Raw genomic sequence first — 22,077 nt, 5'->3', positions numbered from 1 at the left:
ATATATATGTTTAATGAATTCCATGTAGCGTTGACATGCTTATTTTTCTTAATGCCTTTAAAAAATAAATTGAGGCATAGAATCTTATAGGCTTTCTTGGTCGGCAAAAATGATATGAAAATTCTTTTGTGGTTTGCAGTATTTTCCTAATAATTTTCTTAGTTCAAAAAAGCCCTTTTATAGTTGATCTTCTAGACATTAAACAGGAATAATTTTAAATTATCATTGCAATTCTTCTAATTCAGTGTTCCATTTACATCCCTAATGACTTCATTGTATGAGTAATAAGGCTGATTCCTATATAATCACTACAATTTCAAACTTGCATCAATAATATGTCAGCGCTAATCTTAAAGAGATCCAATGGCTCCGAAGAGAAGAGTAGAGTGAAGGCTAGCCCACTGACAAGAAATCGTGAGGCCCACCTGACCAACCGAGCGAAACCATATATGAGCCAAGCGATAATGCCTAGATTGGACCATGAGGCAGACGACAAGACGACTGAATGGTTGAAGCGCGGGCCATTCGATTAGAAATGAAATAAAAGAGCAGCCGATCCAACCACTACGAAGAAAACTGACTCGACATGTTAGCTTACCCTCCAGTGGAGTTGATCCAATGGAAGATCCAGTTCCACAATTTCTCCAACCATCCCAGGGACGCCCTAGAGGCTCTTCATGGATCAATGATTGATAGCCAAACTAGATCAACCGATTGACCCAAGTCATCCAAGCTCAACCGACTTAGCTGACCTCATCAACTTGAAGCTAGCTAAATTTAGCCAACCGAGCCAGAAAGCAGCTAGAAGATAAGATCATGCATATAAAATACTCAAAATTTCCTAGTAGGGACTTATTTAAAGTAAGGGCAAAAATGTAATACCATTATTATCTTATCTCTTCTATAAACAAGAGAATCATTTTATGAATAAGACACATTTGATTACTGTTCATTCATCTCTTTCTATCTCTCTCTATCTTTATTTGCACTCTATTCCTGGGTGTGATTAACAAACAAATCTGGATTCAACATCTTAAAAGATGAGATGAGCATAGATCATGCCGCAAATAAGAAGAGAAGCAACACAAAAAGAATCTCTTAACATAAATATTGGTAACATGAAGTGCACCAGAGAATTTGAGGCTCAATAAATCCGGTAGTTGAAGGATCAAATCTTGGATGTCATCCGAGGCGTGAAAACCCGGGGGAGAGACCAACAACCCCAGGATTAAGGGTTGGCACCCAACGATAGAAGAATCCCTTCAGCCTTGGAGAGGGAAGGCGACTCCTAGTACTTTAATAATGTCGGGTAGACATCGATAGATCGACATCAGTTCAAGTGTACTGAGGTGCCCCGACAGATTGAGAATGTATTCTTGTGGCAAATCTAGGAGGTCGAGCCTCTCAAATGATTCAAGATCTCAGCATTGGAGTCCTACAAGTGGCAGACCTATCCGACCGATCATATAGCCTTGTTTGAGTCAACCATGTGTTCGTTGAGAATCACCGATGCGTTGAAATACCGTCTTTTCTGTACCCCTCTAAGAGAGCCAACCCTCTGGTGCTTCAACGGATTACGATTAGGAGTAAACGTGATACATTGATTTCAGTTGTATGTTCATGACACAATATGCCAGTGCGTAGAAGCCTTAGAAAAACTCAGTTTTTTCTACAGTTTTGCCAGGGACAAAGTGAGAGTCCACGCTCATTCATCACCCGCTTATAGGAGTTGTTGGAAGTGCAGGACTTGAAACCCGTAGTCGCCAATGCCAGCCTGGCTCAAGTGCTGAAGGAAAGAGCTTTCTGATCCCCTCCTTTTAAAACATCGAGGCTAGTAAAGAATTTTATCTGGTCTAATAAGTGAGAATAAAGATTCAGAAAATGAAAAGGCTTTCTAGAATCACCACCACTCCTTCAAATCACAAATCCGAATGAAGAACTCTCCATGTACTTGTGAATCAAATCTAAAACCATCAACTCGATTTTAGTCTGAGAGGAGCCAGAGAAGCATTTCCTGGTCTACAACGATAGTGAAATCCTTCGAGGAGCTGGACTCAGGTATCCTATTATAAAAAATTAACATTATCTCTTTTTATTTCTGCCCTCAGGTTCCGCTTGTATTTCCAAATGCATCTGGTTAAGATCATCACCCTCCGCTCAAATCAATTCTGTCCAAGTTGGAACACTTTGGTTGGCTTCTCAAATGGGTGGTAGAACTCAGCGAGTTCGATCTCTTTTATGTGTCCCAAACCGCCATCAAGCCTCAAAGCTATAGTTGACTTCCCAACCGACTTTTCCGAGCCGCGGGTACTAGACGAAGAAGCGGCAACCGACAGTCATACCAGGTCCTGTATATCAAAGGAACGTCTAGTCAAACTGGGGAGGGGCTTGGTCACACTCTTAACAAATCCGACCGAAGATCATCCATACCACTTGATAGGAATGGGATTCGAAGCCACCAACATTCTAAGCCGAGTATGAAACTTTGATTGCTGGGTTAAGACTGGCTTATGAGATGGGTGCACGACACCACCTAGTAAAATCCGACTCATAATTAGTGGTCAATCAGGTAAACATGCAATTCAAAGTTAGAGACAAAATTATGTCTAGATACATTGGCAAAGTCGAGAAAGAAATATGAAAATTTAAAAGTTTCAAGGTTGTGCCCATCTCTCAAGTAGACAACTAGGAAGCAAACCTCTTATCTAAGTGCTTTCGCTTGGGGAAGGCGACGCTCTAGAGGCTTATCGGGCCGACCATAGAGGAAGCTGAGATGATGGAATTGAGAGTCGAAAGATCAAAGAGCTGGACAAATTCATACATCATATTCCTTGAGATTGGGAAGATCTCAAAAGAAATGACCCACCTAAAACACTTCAAAATTAAGACAACACAATATTTTATGACTGAGGGAAAATTTTTTCAAAGATTACTCATCTCGTTGTACTTGAGATGCATGAAAGATGATGGGGCAGAAGGTGTCCTCCGGGAAGTACATCAGGAGAATATGGAATCCCTATGGAGGGAAGGCTTTAGCACACCAAATGTAGCGATAAGGATATTTTGGGCCGACACTGTAGAAAGACACCAAGAGATTCTTAAGTAGAAGCAAACAATATCATAAGTACGCATCGCTACAACATCGACCGACTTACAAACTACAATCCATTGTCAGCCCATGACCATTCGCCGTCTGGGGGCTCTATATTGTCGTGCCCTTCCGACGTGAGGACAATGAAAGTTCCTATTCGCTGCTGTAGATTACTTCTCCAAGTGGATTGAGGCCAATACGCTAGCTCGGATCACCGCAAAGGTCATTCGAAATATCATCTAGACTGGTTTAATACGTCGATATGGGCTATCACTCGTAATCATCACTTACAACGTAAAAGGTCCTTCTATTTATAGATTATAAGATGACAAGTATGAAAGTACATGCTTGCCCCTGAGAGTTATTTTCGTTGGCACCTCTTTATGTCTCTAACACCTTTTCGTACTGATGATCACATTTTCGTATTCAAAGACACTTTTTGGTCATACAGAGATGCCCCCAATTCTCTTACTTCTTCGAAGTGAAACTGCGATAATAATGAGACTTTAAATATGCCAAAAAAAATTCAATCATAATAATGCACCAATTATACTACATTGATTTTGATATCTCTCAACGCCTTATTTTCTCCAGTCCCAAAGTGCCCTCCTGAAGTATTTTCGGGCAGGTTTTTGATTTGTCACTTATTCAACACTTGTAAAGAAGTGTTACTGATTTATTCAATAAATAGATCAGTTACCTTTTCTTATTTTGTATGTTACCCTTACCACACAATTTAATTACAACAGTTGAACATTTTGGGTTGGTTGATGACTCACTTCTTTGGAAAAAGCCTTAGTCTTTTTTCATGTCTTGTAATTCGTTGACCACATGGCTCAAGTTTTGCAAAACTCATGTCTCGTTTCCTTGATCTGTTCATCGCCTTGGTCGGACCTCACATTTTGCTAGTTCTTAGGCGTATCTTGTCACTGTGTTTGTGCGAGTTTAGAGACATAGTTTTTCATGCTCAGAATTGAGGGTCAGTAATTTGCTCGTTTCGGAGGGGAGTGTTTTATTTACTCCGTCGGATTCAAGTTTGTTGCATGTGAACACTTCGAGTGCTTTCACTTAGTTGAACCGCATATAACATAATTAGAAGAGTTCACATATATATTTAAGAGAAAAATAAAACATTATTAAAATGGTGGATATTTCAGTCGTCTGAATTATTTTGGTCGCTTGAAATTTTCGATTGTCTAGATTTTTCGATCACCTGGAACTGCACGTCCCTCGCCCGAAATTTTCGGTTGTTTGATTTTTTCGGTCACTCAGAATTGCACGTCGCTCGTCCAGATTTTTTAGTCGTTGGAATTTTCGGTCGTCTGATTTTGTCAATCGGAATTTTCAGTCGTCAGGTATGTCCGGCCGTCTAAAACTTAGGCTGGCTGAAATGATTTCGCTGGTAGATGAATTTTTAAATGGCTTGTTGTGACTTTCGCTCCGGATGTATTTTTGGTCATTCGGTACTGTCGGCCGTCAGTGATTTCTGGCTGAAAGAATTCTGGTCACATGGATTTCCGATCGTCTAAATTTCGGCTGCGTGGATTTTGTTGGCCGTTGGAAATGATCGGTCGGTATAGAATGTGCGCGGTGGAATTTGGCGATAGATCGTTAGAGGTGGTCGGCGGGATACACGATAGAATTAAGTAGCATGTATGTAAATCATCCTTCTTTTTTAATATCCATAAATTTAAAAAATCCGTATGAGTTAGCAGGTGGGAGAAGTTTTAAGGCGACAATCTCGAGTGAAAGAAACCCCTATTTTTGAAAATACTTCAAAGTTAATGTCGTCTGAATCTAAGATGCAAGCTCTAAAGGCAAATATGGTTGTCCTTGGAAAGAAAACTGTGTTGCACCACCTATTGTCGAGTCACAGAAGCAAAAGTTGACTCTCCAATGCTTAGTGGCTATGGTGTGTAATACTTTGACGTCAAGGAAATTAAATTTGACCTTCATCATTTGACCATTCAATGGTAGGGAATGTGCACAGTGGAATTTGGTGATCGACCGTTGGAGGTGGTCGGCGGGATGTGTGGCAGAATTTGGCAAACGACAACACGTGTATTGTCTGGCCTATTTTAAGCGATAAGCAGTGAGGCTTCGACGAACAACTGCAAGTCCCGCAGCGGAACATGACGATTGACGGCGGGACTTGGCGTTCGGTGGCGGGACTTTGACGATCGGCGGGAAGACTGAGGAATTTATATCGTCCCCGTGAATAAGCCTGCCGACTTCTGTGGGAAGAAGTCTGTCGGAGTCCGTCTGTCCTCCGGCAACCGAAAAAACACATTTGCTTACCAACTTCCTGTTGATTTTCTGGTCATCTGATTTTATAATTAACCGCAAGATTTCACATACGACAGGGAATTTCGTCAGTTGTGGATTTTTTGTCGTTCGTTTCTAAATGTGCTTTTTGCCTTTGAGTCAAAGCCTCTTGGATGACAACAAAAACGAGATCTTCGGACTCCTGAATTTATGGTTGCGTCGTTTTCTCTTGTGCGATCTCTGCTAGAAGCTTTTTTCCTCGATGTCACTCATCTTATTGTTCGCAACATGTCCATGCTCACCGCACCAAATATTGAATCCGAATATGATATGCCTAAGGCATTGAGCATGAGAGAGAGAGAGAGAGGGTGACGTCGTGGTTGCCCCCAACGAAAAATTATTGCATCAGAAGTCCTGATGCAGTTTTGCATCATACTCCAATTAGGGCCTGCCACATCTACAGACAGAGCCATCCTAGTTTAAAAAAAATTTAAATTTAATATATGGGTGGGCCTGCTTGTACACGTGATATACTTGATTGGAGTCCAGTTGCAATAATTAATTGCCCCCAACGGGGCAAAGTGAGGTTGTTTCCCCGGCTCTCGAACCCATTTCATATGTTAAAAGATTATTTACAAGAGAGGGGGAGAGCCAAAATTGTCTGAGTCTTTTTATACATAATATGTTCTCCTATTTATAGACAATAGGAGAATAAATATACGAGTACAAGCGACGACAAAAGAGATGGATGCTCTTTCTAGTTAACATCTTTGTAAGCTCGGTGTTTCTTCTAACAAAATTTTCTTTAGGATTAACTTTTCATGTAATAAATAATTTCATAGACAACCTATAGGTGAGCCCCTCTTGGATCATACATGAATCTACTTGTATATGTTGTGTTTTGTTAGTCTATTTTCTAGCTCCCTCTTATAACTTCCTTATATGGCTCACAAATTTGATTTTCTTTTAATTAGGATTTTTTTATTCTTTATATAAGTTTGATTTTCTGTTGATAAGAACCTTATCCACATAAGTTGTTGATCAGCAGTTAATCCGGATAAGCTGACTGACTGTTTTGTTTGTGCATTTGAAAAATAGCTGATTTGCAGTTATTTTTTGATAAGGATCTGTTTGGGGCAGCTGTTGATTATTTATAATCTGATGATAAACAGATTATTCTGATAATCTGATAATCTGCAGATCATCATAATAAACCGACGTGCTGTTTGGGGTAGCTTATTCAGAATAGCTTATTGGTAGTTATTGTTGTATAAATGATCATCCTGCCTTTGTCTGGTAAAACTGTTTGAAACAGAACTAAAATAAGAACTGAAACATATAGTACAGAAGCATATAGTGCAGAAGCATGAAATCATCGTAGATCAGTTCCAAAACATGACATACAATTCTCACACCCTCGTGAGTATCGGAAAAAAAAATAAAATAAAACAAGTACTACTATAATGAGAAATATTAAAATATTCAATTTCAAACTTTGACTACGCCTGTATCAACTGCACTATCAACCTGAGAGAACATCGGATTTCCATCACTGTTAGCAATGTAACATGTGGGACTGTTGGTCCATCGGAAGAAACCACAACGAACTGAAACACCTTTGCGACAACCGTAGAACTGTCTCCCACTGCTATGAAGCTGACGTGACGTGAGTAACGGAGCCGGTAGTCCACAGTAACACAAAACAACTCTGTTTGTCGCCGAAATCCTAGAATTCATGTTGGTATAATTGCAAAAAAAAAACAAAAAACCGAATATTAGATCTTAAAAAAATAAAAAAAAAAATTGCACATCAAAATGAACCTATAATGTACGAAAAAAAGGACTTGGTGGATTAGCTGTCATATATAGCATCTACTATTGACTCCCTCAGAGCAGCCATCTCAGCCACACCCTCAACGTCATGAACTTCAAATTCAGTATAGTCATTCTCATCTTCAGGAACTGAAGACCCGATCAAAAATTCAGATGGTTCTTCATAGACATTCAACTCATCATTATCAGTCATACTGAAAGCATCACTTCAATTCGAGAAAGCATCACTGAAAGCGTCACTACAATTCCAGAAAGCATCACAAAAAACAATGCAGCTAATGAATTTACTGCCATACAATTCCATAAGGAATATCCAAACAATTCTATAAGCAGTGAACGTAATCAATATCCATTGCAGCTAATTCCATACAATTTCGTAACCAATATCCATGAACAGAACAATTCCATACAATTTTATAATGAACAGAGATAACATTATTCAAACAAAATATGAGAAGAAAGAATTATGTGGTTCGATTCATGACCTATATCCACAGAAGGAAAACATACATGTTTATTGAGCAGTTCTTCCCATTAAACTGCTGCAGCAAATATGGGGCATTTGCAGCTAATGAAACCTCATCAAAATGTGAATGAATATAATTCTTCCCATTATACCGCAGCAAAATAGAACTATAATTCCTCCCATTAAACTGCTGCAGCAAATATGGGGCATTTGCAGCTAATGAAACCTCATCAAAATGTGAATGAAATAAAATTCTTCCCATTATACTGCAGCAAAATAGCACTATAATTCTTTCCATTAAACCGTAGACTCCAAAATAGCACTATAATTCTTCCCATTAAACCGCAGCAACCTCATCAAAATGTGAATGAAATACTGATATAAAACTGCTAATGAAACAAATCCTTACTATTAATGAAACATTCAGGAGCTACTATTGCTGCAGCTAATGAAACATTCAACAACTAATGCTGCTGCAGCTAATACATGCCACCATAAAACTGCTGCAGCCAATACAGTTAATGCAGCAGCTAATGAAACAACATTAACATATCTATCAATGAAACTGTAATAGCCAATGGAACAACAGCAGTTAATGGAAATGCCACAAGTAATATAGCAATTGCAATAGCCAAAATTGGGTTTTATTAACCCATTATACAGCAGCTAATTGCATATCACAGCACCTAAATATATAGATAACAAAAGACATACAGAACACTTCAAAAACATCAGTAATGGGTTTGAAGATCCCATTTCGCCTTTACAAAACAACAAACTAACTTCAAGGCATTCCAAAAATTTTGCGAACACCCTTCGCAATTTCAAACCGAGCTCCAACAACATATAGATAATAAAAGACATATTGGAATTTTTCTCAAACTCAACCAGATCTGTATAACAAATCAATCCCTTAGCAATTTTTCTCTATTTGTAAAAATCTGAGAAAATCCGGGAGGGCGAGAAGGAGACAGTGATGCGAAGGGTGAAATTTTTCTCTATTTGCAATATGTTGCAATTTTTCTCTATTTCCAAAAATCTATTGAATATCAGATCTCTCTTCTCAGAGATGCAAAAATGTGAAAAATGAGAAAATCACTCTCGATCTGTCTCTCTTTTTTATCTCCTCACAACACAAGAAAGCTACCTCATTTGAGGCGAGGAGCAGAAGGAAAGATCAGGGAGGGTGAGAGTGAGGATTTTCATTACCTCGGTGTCGATCTCCGCGAGAGAAGTTGCAGAAGTACAAAGGAAGAACGACGTGAGTAGAACGGGAGAGCGAGCAAAGGGCACAGGAGGAAAATTTTACCCTAATTCTATAATCAGACGCGGGACGCAGGCCTCCTCCTGCTTCGCGCCTCCTTAAGACATTTGGGATCGACGTTTTGGAGCGGTTCTTTTCAAACACTAAAACGCCGCCGCAGGTCAATAAATGCCCCAAACGGGCACTAAATGACCATATTCTGCCTCTGTGCAGTAGTGTTATTTGCAAAAAAACTGTCATAACTATATATTTGATAGTTTAGAAGCAAAAAATCATTTTATAATAGTACAAAAAAAAGATATGCACATTACTTAAGAGTGAGTATCAAAATTTATAAAAAACGAAAACCTATTAAAATTACAATTAATGGTATGATAATATTAATTTTAAAATGCAGACAAAGTATCTCACGAGCAACGTCATCCTCCATGGATACCATCGAACCCCGAGCTCTATCGACTGTAGAATTTGTCGGACTGTCTGACCACGTGAAAAAGCCACACTTCTCCGTGATGCCCCGCGGGCACCTTTAGAACTGTCTCCTGTAGTTATGTGCCCGACGTGACGTCAATAAGGAAGTTGGTAGTTCGCAGTAGCAGAGCATTCGTCGGGAGGTCCCTGAAATCTTGGAGCTCATCTTTTCTGAATGATTAAAGACAATCCATTATTTATAACAAAAATTGAAATTGCTAAAAGAAGTAATTAATTACATTTTTTACAGGCGTGAGTTCTCAGAGAACTTAGTATACCAACTAACGAATCTGTCACTATAAGAAGACAACAGACATTATAAAAAAAATTCTTGATTGCCTTTAGCTCACTCAATACCAAACTCGTGTGTGTCACATAGGCATATCTCCAAAAAAGACAATTCGAAAGTACCTAAAAAATTATGCCATCGAAAAGGACAAAGGAACCTGGTTGTCTTTATCGGGATTTTACATGTGACACCAAACAACAGTGACTACTAGGCCATCCAGAAAAACCCACAAGACCGAACATCTCATCATGAACCTCACAAACCCACAAAAAAAATACGAAAAGAATCGAAAAAGGAGAAAAAATAATTACAAACAACATAAAACTTCTAATATCTAAAATATCAATAATACAAGTGACAAAAGAAACACAGACTTTATAAAATAAACGAGAGAATTCCAATCAACATCCAACAATGGCGTCAGTGACCCGCTCTCTCAAATCAGCTATTTCAGCGACACCTTCGCCATCTTGTGTGTAACATTCCTGTGATTTCATTTATGGCGGTGGTATAGATTGTTGAACGTGATATTCAAAAGTATCTGATGGGACCTATAAGTGGTCATCATCAACCATGCTGAAGTCTATATCAACACAAGAAAGATGCCATCGAATGTAGTTATGGAGCGTGATCATGACCACTTCAATCTGCACTTATTTTGGAAATGAATACGTTGGCATATCACGTAGTATGACTCATTTATTCTTCCATACTCCAAACATTCTTTCAATTACGCCGCGTAAGGAGAAATGTCTTTTGTTAACTATTTTCTTCCTACCACGAACAACACCGCTGGATCTTTCGAAATCAGGAATGTGATACTTCTTATCTGGATATGACTTCAGATACCCCATCTGTAAAGGATATCCTGCATTGACCAAGTAATATTTACCTGCCCAAATACCGTAATTAGTAATAAACTTAAAAAATCGAACGTGGATATGTTTATGAATTTGGAGGTGAGTGAAGGAAGTCGTGTCTTCGGTTTTGTCGCCAAAACAAAAATACGACTATCGTGTGCACTGTCTTACCAACCAGCCATCACAAATGTAAAACACATATTGAAGTCACATACGACCGTCACATTTTGTGTGGGCGATCCACACCGTCCAATATATGCGACCTTCTTAGTACTGAACACTCGTACATCCACGTAGGTTCCGTCAATTGCTTCAATACAGTTCTGTCAGATTAGTTAAAGATGTGATTGCCATGCAACTCATTTTGACGTCTAAATGTCATTTGTTAAAAATAATTATCTTAAAGAATGACATATACTTTGGGTCATTTGTTTTGTTGGAGTCGTCTCAAATGTTGTGTTTTCTGGCTTAACTATTTTTATCGACAAATTGACAAGAGCTTTCAAACTCACTGAGAAATATTATCTAATTGTCTCTGATGAATGCTGAAATCGCTCCTCTTATTGATTCATTCTATGATAAAATATAGAAGATTATTGTTAGCACCTCTCTTGTTGTCATTTTTGAGGAGCCGTGGAGTCCATGATAGCTATGCAGTTCATCGATTAGATCCAAAAATATGAGTTTTGTCATACTGAACATGTTCATGAACCGTGTTGGGGTGTCATTGTAGTAGTTCACCGACCCATTTATCACTAATATAAGTTGATGTCATACAGGAAGTTCGATCGACGTAGGAGTTGTAGTATTCATACAACAAAACCATAGTCGCCGCAATTTTTCTTTTAAGGCTTAGTCGCTGTGAATCCATTCTATAAAAGTATTCTGTTTAGGCAATAAGTGTGAATCAGACAATGTTAAAAAAAACATATAAAAACTGAAAACGGATTATAATGAGCAGAAATAATTACAGAGCAACATATTAATTGTTTGTGCTAAAAAGGAAAGCATCCAAATCAAATAACTTGTGAAACAAACGGGGGAAAAAACCAATGCAAATACACAATAGCTCCATAAAATCAATTGTCAATAAAAAAACGTAAATAGTCGATCCGAAGTTGGGGGGGCATCTTCATGAATATATTTTTGCGAGTCGGGTCCTCAAGCAACTTCAAGGAGTTCATATAGAATGACTTCTCCGACCTAACTTCAGAATATGTATCCAAAACTCGAAGAAAGTCGTCTATGAAGGTGTCTTGTGAAGTACTAGCCGGAATTGTGCAGGCTTCTACCAATTTTGTTATTGTGAAAGTAGCTCCCTTTTTCCTTTTCTCCACCCTAGGTCGCTTTGACCGGCATGTGGACTCCAACTTCTTCTGATTTTGGCTGGGGCCTTCACTTGACCCACTTAACTGCTTGCAAACTCATGCTCACTTGAGGCGAACGCATGAGTGCTCGTTGCAACAACCCCACTGAACATACTGTCCAACTTCTTCTCGAGAACTGGGTCAATGTCACTGAATTTAAATTTCCTGGTGGCTAGCACTGCCTGCAACATATGACAACTTTATTAGTTAAAGTAGCTTTGGAGGATAAAGAATGGAAGAAGTAATCATTGGATAGGTTATTACCTCTAATTTCTCAGTCTATCTGTCCTCCAAAGCGTGTATTGTCCGTTTCACTGGATCCCAGCCCAAGCCCGTAGATGCCCTTTTTAGTTCCTTCCATAATTTCCAATTCTTCTTTAGCTGATCTCATTTCTTTTTTAAGTTTCAACCTATTGTAATCCCTTCCTGTCATTTCCTTAAACTTATTTATAAGATTTTGCCATTATTTTTTGATAGGTAGTAGGTTTATTGTCCAGCTCGTCCTCCTTAAGACAGAGGTCGCAAAATATAATAGTGACTTCCCCTATCCTACATGGCCGATGATCCGACTTCTTTGGTCTTACTCATTGTGTTACTAACAAATAAAAGGCAAAAAATAAAACAAAATCTTTCTTTCAAGTCAAAAATTGTACGAACCAATGTAAGATATAAGATGTTGAAGGGGAGAGATTTCAGCAAACACATTATAACAAAGAGACAATAAAATCACAGTAAAAAAAGTAAAGGAAAGGAAATAAAAAGGAGAGCAGTAAATAAAAACAAGGACTACTTTTAACTGATCTTATTAATTTAAGAAAAAGTACCCTTCTAAAGTTCAAAGGCAATAATAAAATGAAAATTTGTTTATGAAAGAGTGACAATAAACACTATCCTAAAACTCCATCTTATGCACTTAAAACTCCATATTTATGTTTTTTTGATAGTCAAATAGTAAATAATTAGAAACCTTGTTGTTTAAAAGTAATTATAAGTATTTAGAAAAGATAAATGGTTGGATTTTCATTGTACATTAAGGAAAAAATTACTAACAATATCAAAAGCTGACAATTAAGATTAATAAAGTAAGATGATAGTGTAAAATTTGCAGTTAAACCCTCATTTGGCTTCTTGTTGATGAAAAACATCTGTTAGTTCCTCTAAATGATATGTAGATATAAAAAATTCAGCAGAAAATATATATAGTTAAGAGTGACAGTCAATCCTGAATTCCAAATGCCAAAATCATGACAAAATTAGTGACAAAAATGTTCCTCCGATGAGAATAGATAGATATTCATGCCAAAGTAACCACAAAACTGGTTCTGATGCCCCTTGCAGACAGTGGCAGAGGATAGCTTAGGTGATCACAAAAAGTAACAAGAAGTAGATCATATGAACCTTCACATTAGACGTTCAATAAGGTATCATCAAGAATTTAATTTCCCATGTATTTGAAAGAATCAAATATAGATAAGACAACTTTTAAAAAATAAAATTTTTTCGAAAGTATACCGAATTCCTCAAATATAATCACCTCAATGATGTGGAGCAAAAATAATATCAAATTATGGTAGCCATGTTGAGAGAGTTTTAAGATGTAGTACATGATAGGTGCTTCCAAAAGAAGCGGCCATGCCAACAAACAGTATTCAAGGCTTTGAAAATATCTAAATCAAATGCAACATGAAAGACAACCACCAACCAACCACAAGAAATGAAAACATCCAATATCTTTCGAAACCAGCTGCAACATAGCCACCAACCAGCCCCCGACAAAAGAATACGCTTCCAAATATCATTAGCAAAAGTACAAGAAATGAAAATATGCTCCGGACTTTTCTCATACTGTCTGTAAAGTAAACAACATGAAAACATTTTTAACCCGTTTAGTTTCAAAATATCATCTACAGGAAGAATTTGGTGCAACATTCTCCAACAAAAGAAAAGATTGAGATGGCTTTAGCCAAGGGTTCTAAACCCAGTTTAAATACAGACCCCAACATGAAAGCATTTTTTAGTTTCAAAATTTCATCTTTAGGAAGAATTTGGTGCAACATTCTCCAATAATAGAAAAATTGAGATGGCTTTAGTCGAGGGTTCCAAACCCAATTTAAATACAAACCCCAATCATATTGTAAAGAATTAGCAAAACATTTAGAGATAGAGTCACCCGACCTACCTTTAACCCTTACCACATGCTGAACACCTTTAGAAATTGGAACATTAGCAATAATGTAAGCATTCTCATTACTCACAATATCAACCAATTATCCAACATTCCAAACAGAATCACTTTAAAATAGATATCAAAAGGACCACCATATTGATTAGCCAGAGCACCCAAACACAACAGCTCACCATCTCTAATATCCCAACAAAGAAACTCCTCAATCTCTTTAGAAACTTTAATCAACTCCTTCCAAACATTAGTGACAAAAATTTTAGCAGAAACAGTAAGAGGATTAGCATTAAAGCAATATTTTTTTCTTGTAAGTTGAGCCCAAAGAGAATCACCATCTCTGAAATGATAGCAATAATTTCATTCAAATGATTTTTTATTGGCTTCTCATAGATTTTGATTAAAGGCCAAGCCACCCGAACAAGCAGTTTTACAAGGCTTGGACCACCTGGACCAGTAGATGTTATGATCCTTAACAGAAAATATGAACTTGTTAAAGGCAATTCATCAAAAAACTTTCATCCCTTCTCCAAATTATCAACAAATTGAAATAACGCATGAGGAAAGCCATTAGAAAGCCGAAAAGATACCATTCCTTCAAAAATACATCCGTGATTCTCCAGGGATACCGTCACAGTGGCAATCCATCAAAAAACTTTCACCCATTTTCTAACTTATCAAAAAATCCAAAAACACCTGAGGAAAGCCCTTTCATTAGAAAACAACAAAGGGATTATTATTCCCTCGAAAAATCGTCACAGATTGAATATAGAGAAAGGCATTTGATTGAAATAACTTACAACGCACAGTAACTGAGGTCGGAATGAGGAGGAGAAGGTGAAAGGCGAGAGAGGAGTGCTCGAGTGAGAGAGGAGAGCAAGCTATCACATAGGATAGAACAGGGGTCGTGCGAGGAACGAAGGGTAAGCAGGTAAGCGTCGAGGTAAGAATGCTGGCCGCGGGATTGATCCCGCGACCGTGTTAAATAACTAACCGGTATAGCATTGTAGGATACGCATATGGAACACAATAACAAAACGCGTGAGAAGTGTTTTCAAAACGCAAGCACATCAATTAAGCTGCCCCAAACGCTCCCCAAGTCTCTTAACTTTCTGACATGGAAGGAACATACATATCTTCATTTAGCCGTGTATTTATTTATTTTGCTCAATTTGGCCAATCTTTTTGATTTGAATGGAAATATAAGGATGATAAATGGCATTTTGTGTTGATGTTTAGCAAAAATGCATAGAAAATTATCATTAATTTTTCCATATTATCTTTTTTAGCTAAAGGTTGACAACATTGGCTTATCTGTGTAGGTAATACAAATGAACATTCAAGAGAATGCACGCAAGCGGATTGCCCAGGAGTTGAAGATTAACTTGTCATCACAGAATCCATATATTGTGGTGTGTTACCAGTCTTTTTATGACAATGGTGCCATATCAATAGTCTTGGAATACATGGATGGTGGTTCTCTCTCAGATTTTCTAAGGAAAGTTGGATCAATTCCTGAGCCACATTTGGCTGCAATTTGTAGTCAGGCTAGTATTTAATCGATAAGTGTCCTAGTCACTCTGTAGCAGCATTCAGCTATTGTACTCAATTTTCAGCTATTTGCTCACCCTCCATCTATGCAGGTACTTCGAGGATTAATATTTCTCCATCATGAAAAGCATATTATTCACAGGGACTTGAAGCCATCAAACATACTCATCAATCATAGAGGGGAAGTAAAGATATCTGACTTTGGTGTGAGTGCTATCCTTGCAAGCTCCTCAGGCCAAGGAGATACGTTTACTGGGACTTACAACTATATGTCTGTGAGTTCAATCTTGGAGCTGTTCGATAAACAAATTGATTTTTACTTGCTTTATTAACAAGATCATGTCCGGACACTATCATTCTTCTATTGTGTTGTTTATCAATTATAAACCTTCGGATTAATATATATTCCCTTTGTTAGCCAGAAAGAATCAGTGGGAACAAGCATGGCTATCTAAGCGACATTTGGAGCTTGGGTTTAGTTATGCTTGAGTGTGCAACAGGCCAATTTCCCTATCCACCAGTTGACAGTTTCTTTGAGATTCTTGATGCTGTAGTCGATCAGCCAGCTCCTTTTGCCTCCCAAGACCAATTTTCTCCGGAGTTTTGCTCATTTATTTCCTCATGGTCAGTATGTGTTTCCAAATTGCTCTACTTCTTTTTGTTTCTATTCTTTTAAATTTATTTTTTGAATAAGGGTGTTATCTTCATCTATTTGTGTGGTTTTAGCGGATTTCTCATGCATATTAATTTTTTTTAATTTTCCACCATATTGAGGCTGTGACAGCATTTTAAAGCTAATTTAGAGTTGCATATGCATTTGTTATTTGAAAATGTTAATGTATTTTCAGCTAAATTGGATAGTTTTCAATGGTTTGATGATAGGCATTAACAGCATAAGGAGAAAAAATTTTACAATGTCACAGTATTTTTCAAGCAGCTACTAAGTATTGTCCTTCTTTTGGTTATTTTTATGTCAAATTATAGTTTTAACCTTGGTTCTATATTGCGGGGCATTTTCAGTAATCTTTTCAGTCACGATAAACTGTGAGTGGCATGGTCCCTTATAGAATTTTAGCTTGCGAGTTATTCAATTATTATTATTGATTGGCACATAATTTTCAAGTATTGGATAACAAGCAAATCTCTGAAAGTAAAATTGAGCATGGTAGAAATGAAAATATTAACATGAATGTCCTGTAAAAAAAAATAAATATTTGATAAAGCTGAAAAGGGTATATTTGAGGAATGATTATATTAATGTTTGGAATATCATATATTAAAGATGACAGTCAAAATTATAGACTTAGATGAGTTGAAATATATTCATACAAAACTAGCATAGAGGGATTTGGAAGAAAGAGGGATGAACCTAAGTTAATATTAATAGATTTTTTCTAAATGATTTTAATGATTAATTGTAACACATCTTTCAACACTCTGCATTAACAAATAATTTTTAGCTCACAAACTTCCCCACTAGTTATGCAGAGCACTTAAGGAGTGCTGAGGGCTCTCTATTAGCAGTGTTTCCTAAGCTTTCAGAAGACTTGTGGAGTGCAGGAGGTAGAGAATTGGCCGCGACAAGTATGAAAACTGGGTGGCTGAAGTGGCTCGTAAGGTTGCTTCGGACTACAATACTGACAAAAAATAAATTGTATTCTAAAGACCGATTGCAGCTCTAAAATATATGTTCCCAATCACTTTACATTGGTTGCGGGGCCACCAGAAGTAGATATTTTTTTTTTTTTGGAGCTTGATATGGATTTTGAGAGTAGAGGAAGAGTTGATTCCACCAGCTAATGGGGAGAGTAATTGGCCCACTAGGATTGCTTGTAAGGTTGCTCGGGCGAAAAATGCGAGTATGGATTTGGGCCTTATATTAGCTCTCCAGCCTATTAATCCCCACACCTTCGCATTATTATTTGTGAATTGTAAGTATGAAATAAATCATGCTTTATGACCGCCATGCTAAGAATCTACTTGGCATTGTTGTGCTATGCTACATTTTGCTAGGATGTTTTGTGTTGTGTTCTTTATTAATCTCGCTCACTGTTAGGTATGATTATTATTGTAAATCTTGTAAGTTATAGCCATTTGGTAAAAAATGGTTGAATGTTAAAGTAATTGAAGAATTGAAATAAATAGTATTATGAATTTCATATTATTATTGTTGCATGCTTAAATCACTCACACTTTGAGAGTGCCAAAGAAAGTATTGGACCAACCAGATAGAAATGAAAGTGTCAGCACACACAAGTACTAACTAGAATAGTAAATAAAACTACAAAGAGATATGAGCACCAATGAATTTACCTGGCCTAACCCAAAAGTACACTTCAATAAACTGAGTTGCTTTTAGAACTTTCTTATTGTGTCAAATATGTTTTCTTAAAATCAATTATATATTGTTTTGGTGATTTGCTTTTAATTAAAACATATCATTATAAACTTCAACATTCTTTCCTTTATTTTAAGAGAAAAAATTACATCCATCATTCTTTGTTATGTCGTACCATCTGTTTTCAACCAAAACGGTTTTATATTGTAACAATAGAGATCATTCTTTGTAATAAAGTTTTCTCACAATTTGTCAAATGCAAATTGATTTAATGATAGCCAAAGAATATATAAGAAAGCTCATGCCAATATAGTTAATTATAGAGTCAACTAAAGCATTGATTCTCAACAAGGGATAACCATCTTTTTGATAGGTTGAATTTGAGATTTGTGAAGTCTATACACATTCGACTTTGGTTGTTTGATTTCTATACCATTAAAGTATTGATAATGCATTATGTGTATTTTCTTCTTCGAAATAACCCACTTCAAGAAGCTTCTAAACCTCTTGGCAAATAGACTCGACAAGTGTTGTCGTTACTGGCTTTATCTTCTGCTAACTAGTCTGGCACTGTGATTTGCATTGAGTTTGTGATAATTGTTGTCAACACTCACCTGACATTTCCTCCGCTGATTAGGCAACTGTATCTTTGTAGTCAATGAGAGTTAAAATCAATTCCCAATATAACTCAGCATCAAAGTTGTACTTAGCTAAGAAGTTCTACTAGAATCTCCCTCTTCAGCAACAACTTCTAATACTTCTATATTTTCCAGCCGTGCGCATTTTTTGAGCATCAAGCTATAGCATTTTTTTTTATACACTACCTACAACTTTTAAGTAATAAGCTCTCGACTATGGTAAATCTCTTCTCCCAGTTCTTATCTATCATTGTAGGAATTTAGTTGTGATATGATATGTAGATAAAACTACTTGAAAAGTATTTTATAATGGTCAACCGAAGATGATATTATAAATAGCCGACACATCTACTACAATGAAGTCGAGCATGTAAGGGCTCCAAAAATTCAAAACAGTACATCAGACTCTCTTCAAAAGTTTAACATGGTGTTTCTTAAGTTTCCGAGTCAAATTTTCAGTAGACAGATGAGATAGTTTAGATAAGATACTACTCAGAGATTTCACTCTCATTTTGCAAGTTCTTTAATACTTAGGGTTCGAGGTTTCCCATAAGCACAAGCTACTATGATTAATTACCTCTCTCGATAGCGGGAGAACACTTTCGATTAAGGCTAGTCATTAGGCGTTAAATACTCAAAATTAGCATATAGTAGTAGCAAATTTAAGAATTTAAATCATAAGACTCATTATCGTCGTGAGCTTAAAGCTGATGGTGGGGGAAACAACGATGAACCTAATTAAGATCCCATGATTTCATCATTTCGAGTTGTTATGGACCCTGGTCTGCTCCCGACTAAGATCCCATAGTTTCATCATCCCGGATTGTCATGGACCCTGGTCTGCATAGTTAGTGGAGGTAGTCGACCGAACCTAATAAAAGGATCATTGCAGCAGCTATGGGTTGCTTCGTCCAAAGGGATCTTGTAGACCTGAGGTGAATGTTTATCTAAGGAGACTAATCTAAGTCGATTTTTGCTTACAGAGGACTTTCTACCCTATCAAATATACTCTATGATTCAATACTCAAAGTGTAGATTGTCATTGGGGAACATACAGGCTACAACCGTGACCGTAATATAATTGTGTTATTTAGTGACAAACCACCTTCTCAGAGGGCTTTGGTCGTAATCGCTTCTTTGTGGTGCCATTTGGCGACAAGAACCACACGTACAAAGGACTCGAGCCACGTACTTTTTGTCATAGAATTCATTTTGAGCATGAATTTAGTAGTATATTTGATAATATGACATTGGCTCTTTGTGAGCTCGAGTCAGCATTAAATTTGCCCACCTCAACAAACAATTATAGAGGTTGGATGGATCTTTGCTTTAAGCATTAAGTGACATAATTTTTCATTTATCATTTTTTATGATTTAAATTATTTTAATTTTATAAATAAACCCCTTCGGTTGAAATTTACGATCAACACGTCCATCATCGGGGTTGATTCATAACTTATATCACTGAAAACACTCATATTGTCAACTCCAGTTCTCGTAAGGAGGAAGATTAGACTGACTCAGTTGAGGCTTAATCTTGTGGACTCCATTCCCGGTGGAAGGAAGATCGGATTGGCCAAAGCGTGAGAATTGCCCTATAGGCGAGGCGACCCGTTTCCCTTACAGGATTCTTAGACGCATAAGCTTGAATATTTAGAGGCACGTCGGAGTACATGCAGCTGTTTTAATTTATTAATTTTGACTGACTTTTAGGCGGTTCTATTATTATTCGTACGAATATATCATATTTGAGATGGGTGCAAATATTTTCATTTGAGCTCTCATCATTGCCTTTTGTCTGCTCGTGCATTTGGGGTTTCAGATCTGGTGATAATTAAAACGAAAAAAGACTTCGATTTTATATTTAGAATTATGCATCTCTCTCTTGCTTAGCTCCCATTTGAATGTTCAAATGGACATCACATGTTTCATTCGAGATTGTTAATGAGTCGTCGTGTCCCATGTTAGTCTTATACAAGTTTTATTTATATTTAATTTTATCTTTAAAATGATTTATGTAATCTTTTCAGCCTTTAATATGTAGTTTAGAAGCTTTCATTCAAAGTACATTTTGTGCCAGTGAATCCAATTCAATTGCTCTTTTATTACCAGCATTTTGACATAAATCCGACAACAATTTGACAGCCTCCCATCATCATCCTTGTTTAGGGGGCTGCATCGGGAAAGTAAGGTCTTCCTATCAGGCTTAAAAAAGCGTGCATAGTCAGTGTCTTTCGACACTGCAGCCTAGGAGTGTTTATAACACAGCACGCTTAAAAAAGCGTGCATGAGGCTTCGTGTACCTACAAAATAATAATAATAACACACACACAAGGAGCCATTCCCGTTGCATCGATAAGACACAGACAAGCTTTTAACCCACCATGCTTAAAAAATATACATGAGGCTTGAGGGACCTTCAAATCAAACACATAACATATCGAATTTACTCATGTTATACACCAATTCTCCAACGTATGCTTGGCTTCCACCATTTTCTGAGTCTCTCTTTCTTTAAATTTATACTTTGCTGCTTCTCTAATCCTCTTCTTGATCTCCTTGCTCAAATGGCCTTTCTATTCTTCCTCCTGGTTGATCTATCCTCAGCTGAAACATTCAGGACATCATTGACATCATGTGGAAGCAAACAATAATATTGGGAACATGTTTGGGAGTAGGTGGGATGCATGAGAATCAAAATTGCCAAGTAGTGATGCTCCTCCTCTCACCTTCATAGACCTGGATCAAGACATTAGGCCGACTATCTTGGTAGGTTGAGAAGACCAGCTCCTTCTCGGCAGGGGTGGGGGTGTGCAGGTTTTCTTTTTCTATTTTATTTTATTTTATTTTGGGGCGGTGAGGATGTCGGCGTTTAAAAGGGGGAAGTTGCGTTTGGGGGTCGCCCGTAAGAAGCTGTCGGCCGCCGGAATCGAAATCCCGTCGCCCGCTTCGGAAGGACTTTTTTTTTTAATTTACATATATATATATAATTTTAGAAAAATATGGAATCAAACTGACCTCATATTTTTCACAGTTTAAATGAAAGAGCGCTCTACCTCAAATCCTGTATCTATCCCGAGGGATAAACACAAGACTTGAGGGTGAGGCTCAATCAAATAAACTAAGAAAGATATGACATCCGTTTGGGTCTGCGAAACCATTTTATTTGCCGACAAGTTCCCCTATTTAATACAAAGAATTAAATAGGGTTTATTTTAAGCTGGGTTCGGAAAAGCTCCCTATAAGGGCAAGCCCCTATAGTTAATTACATCTTAAATGACCGAAGTCACCTAAGAAAACTCTCGATAAAAATCAGGGGATAATGTCTTCAAAGAGGTCAAAAGGATAGGACTTTTCAACGAAATCGGACGAAGAAGGTGTGAAGGGGGAAAAGCTCAAATCTGGAACATTATCGAGGAATCCAAATGAAGAGAAACTAGGGGAGGCCACAGATCCTGAGGAGAA

The 22,077-nt window shown here is 37.3% G+C and overlaps 1 protein-coding gene across 3 annotated transcripts in view; it reads left to right on the top strand.

Annotated features, from left to right (window-relative positions):
• LOC110026834 (mitogen-activated protein kinase kinase 2-like) overlaps positions 1-22,077 on the top strand; it is a 50,605-nt gene that overhangs the window by 18,263 nt on the left and 10,265 nt on the right. For all 3 annotated transcript variants that reach the window (XR_002294252.1, XM_020727999.1, XM_020728000.1), the window contains exons 4-6: positions 15,408-15,632; positions 15,729-15,911; positions 16,055-16,260. Coding sequence is in view for 2 of the 3 variants with exons in the window: in XM_020727999.1 (XP_020583658.1) it covers positions 15,408-15,632; positions 15,729-15,911; positions 16,055-16,260 (614 nt within the window). In the remaining variant the exon portion in view is untranslated. The remainder of the gene's footprint in view (positions 1-15,407; positions 15,633-15,728; positions 15,912-16,054; positions 16,261-22,077) is intronic.

Source organism: Phalaenopsis equestris, unplaced genomic scaffold (assembly GCF_001263595.1).
Source record: "Phalaenopsis equestris unplaced genomic scaffold, ASM126359v1 Scaffold000402, whole genome shotgun sequence".
Classification (NCBI taxonomy): Eukaryota; Viridiplantae; Streptophyta; class Magnoliopsida; order Asparagales; family Orchidaceae; genus Phalaenopsis; species Phalaenopsis equestris.
The sequence above is the reverse complement of the archived record's forward strand: the minus strand, read 5'-3'. Positions and strand labels throughout refer to the sequence as shown.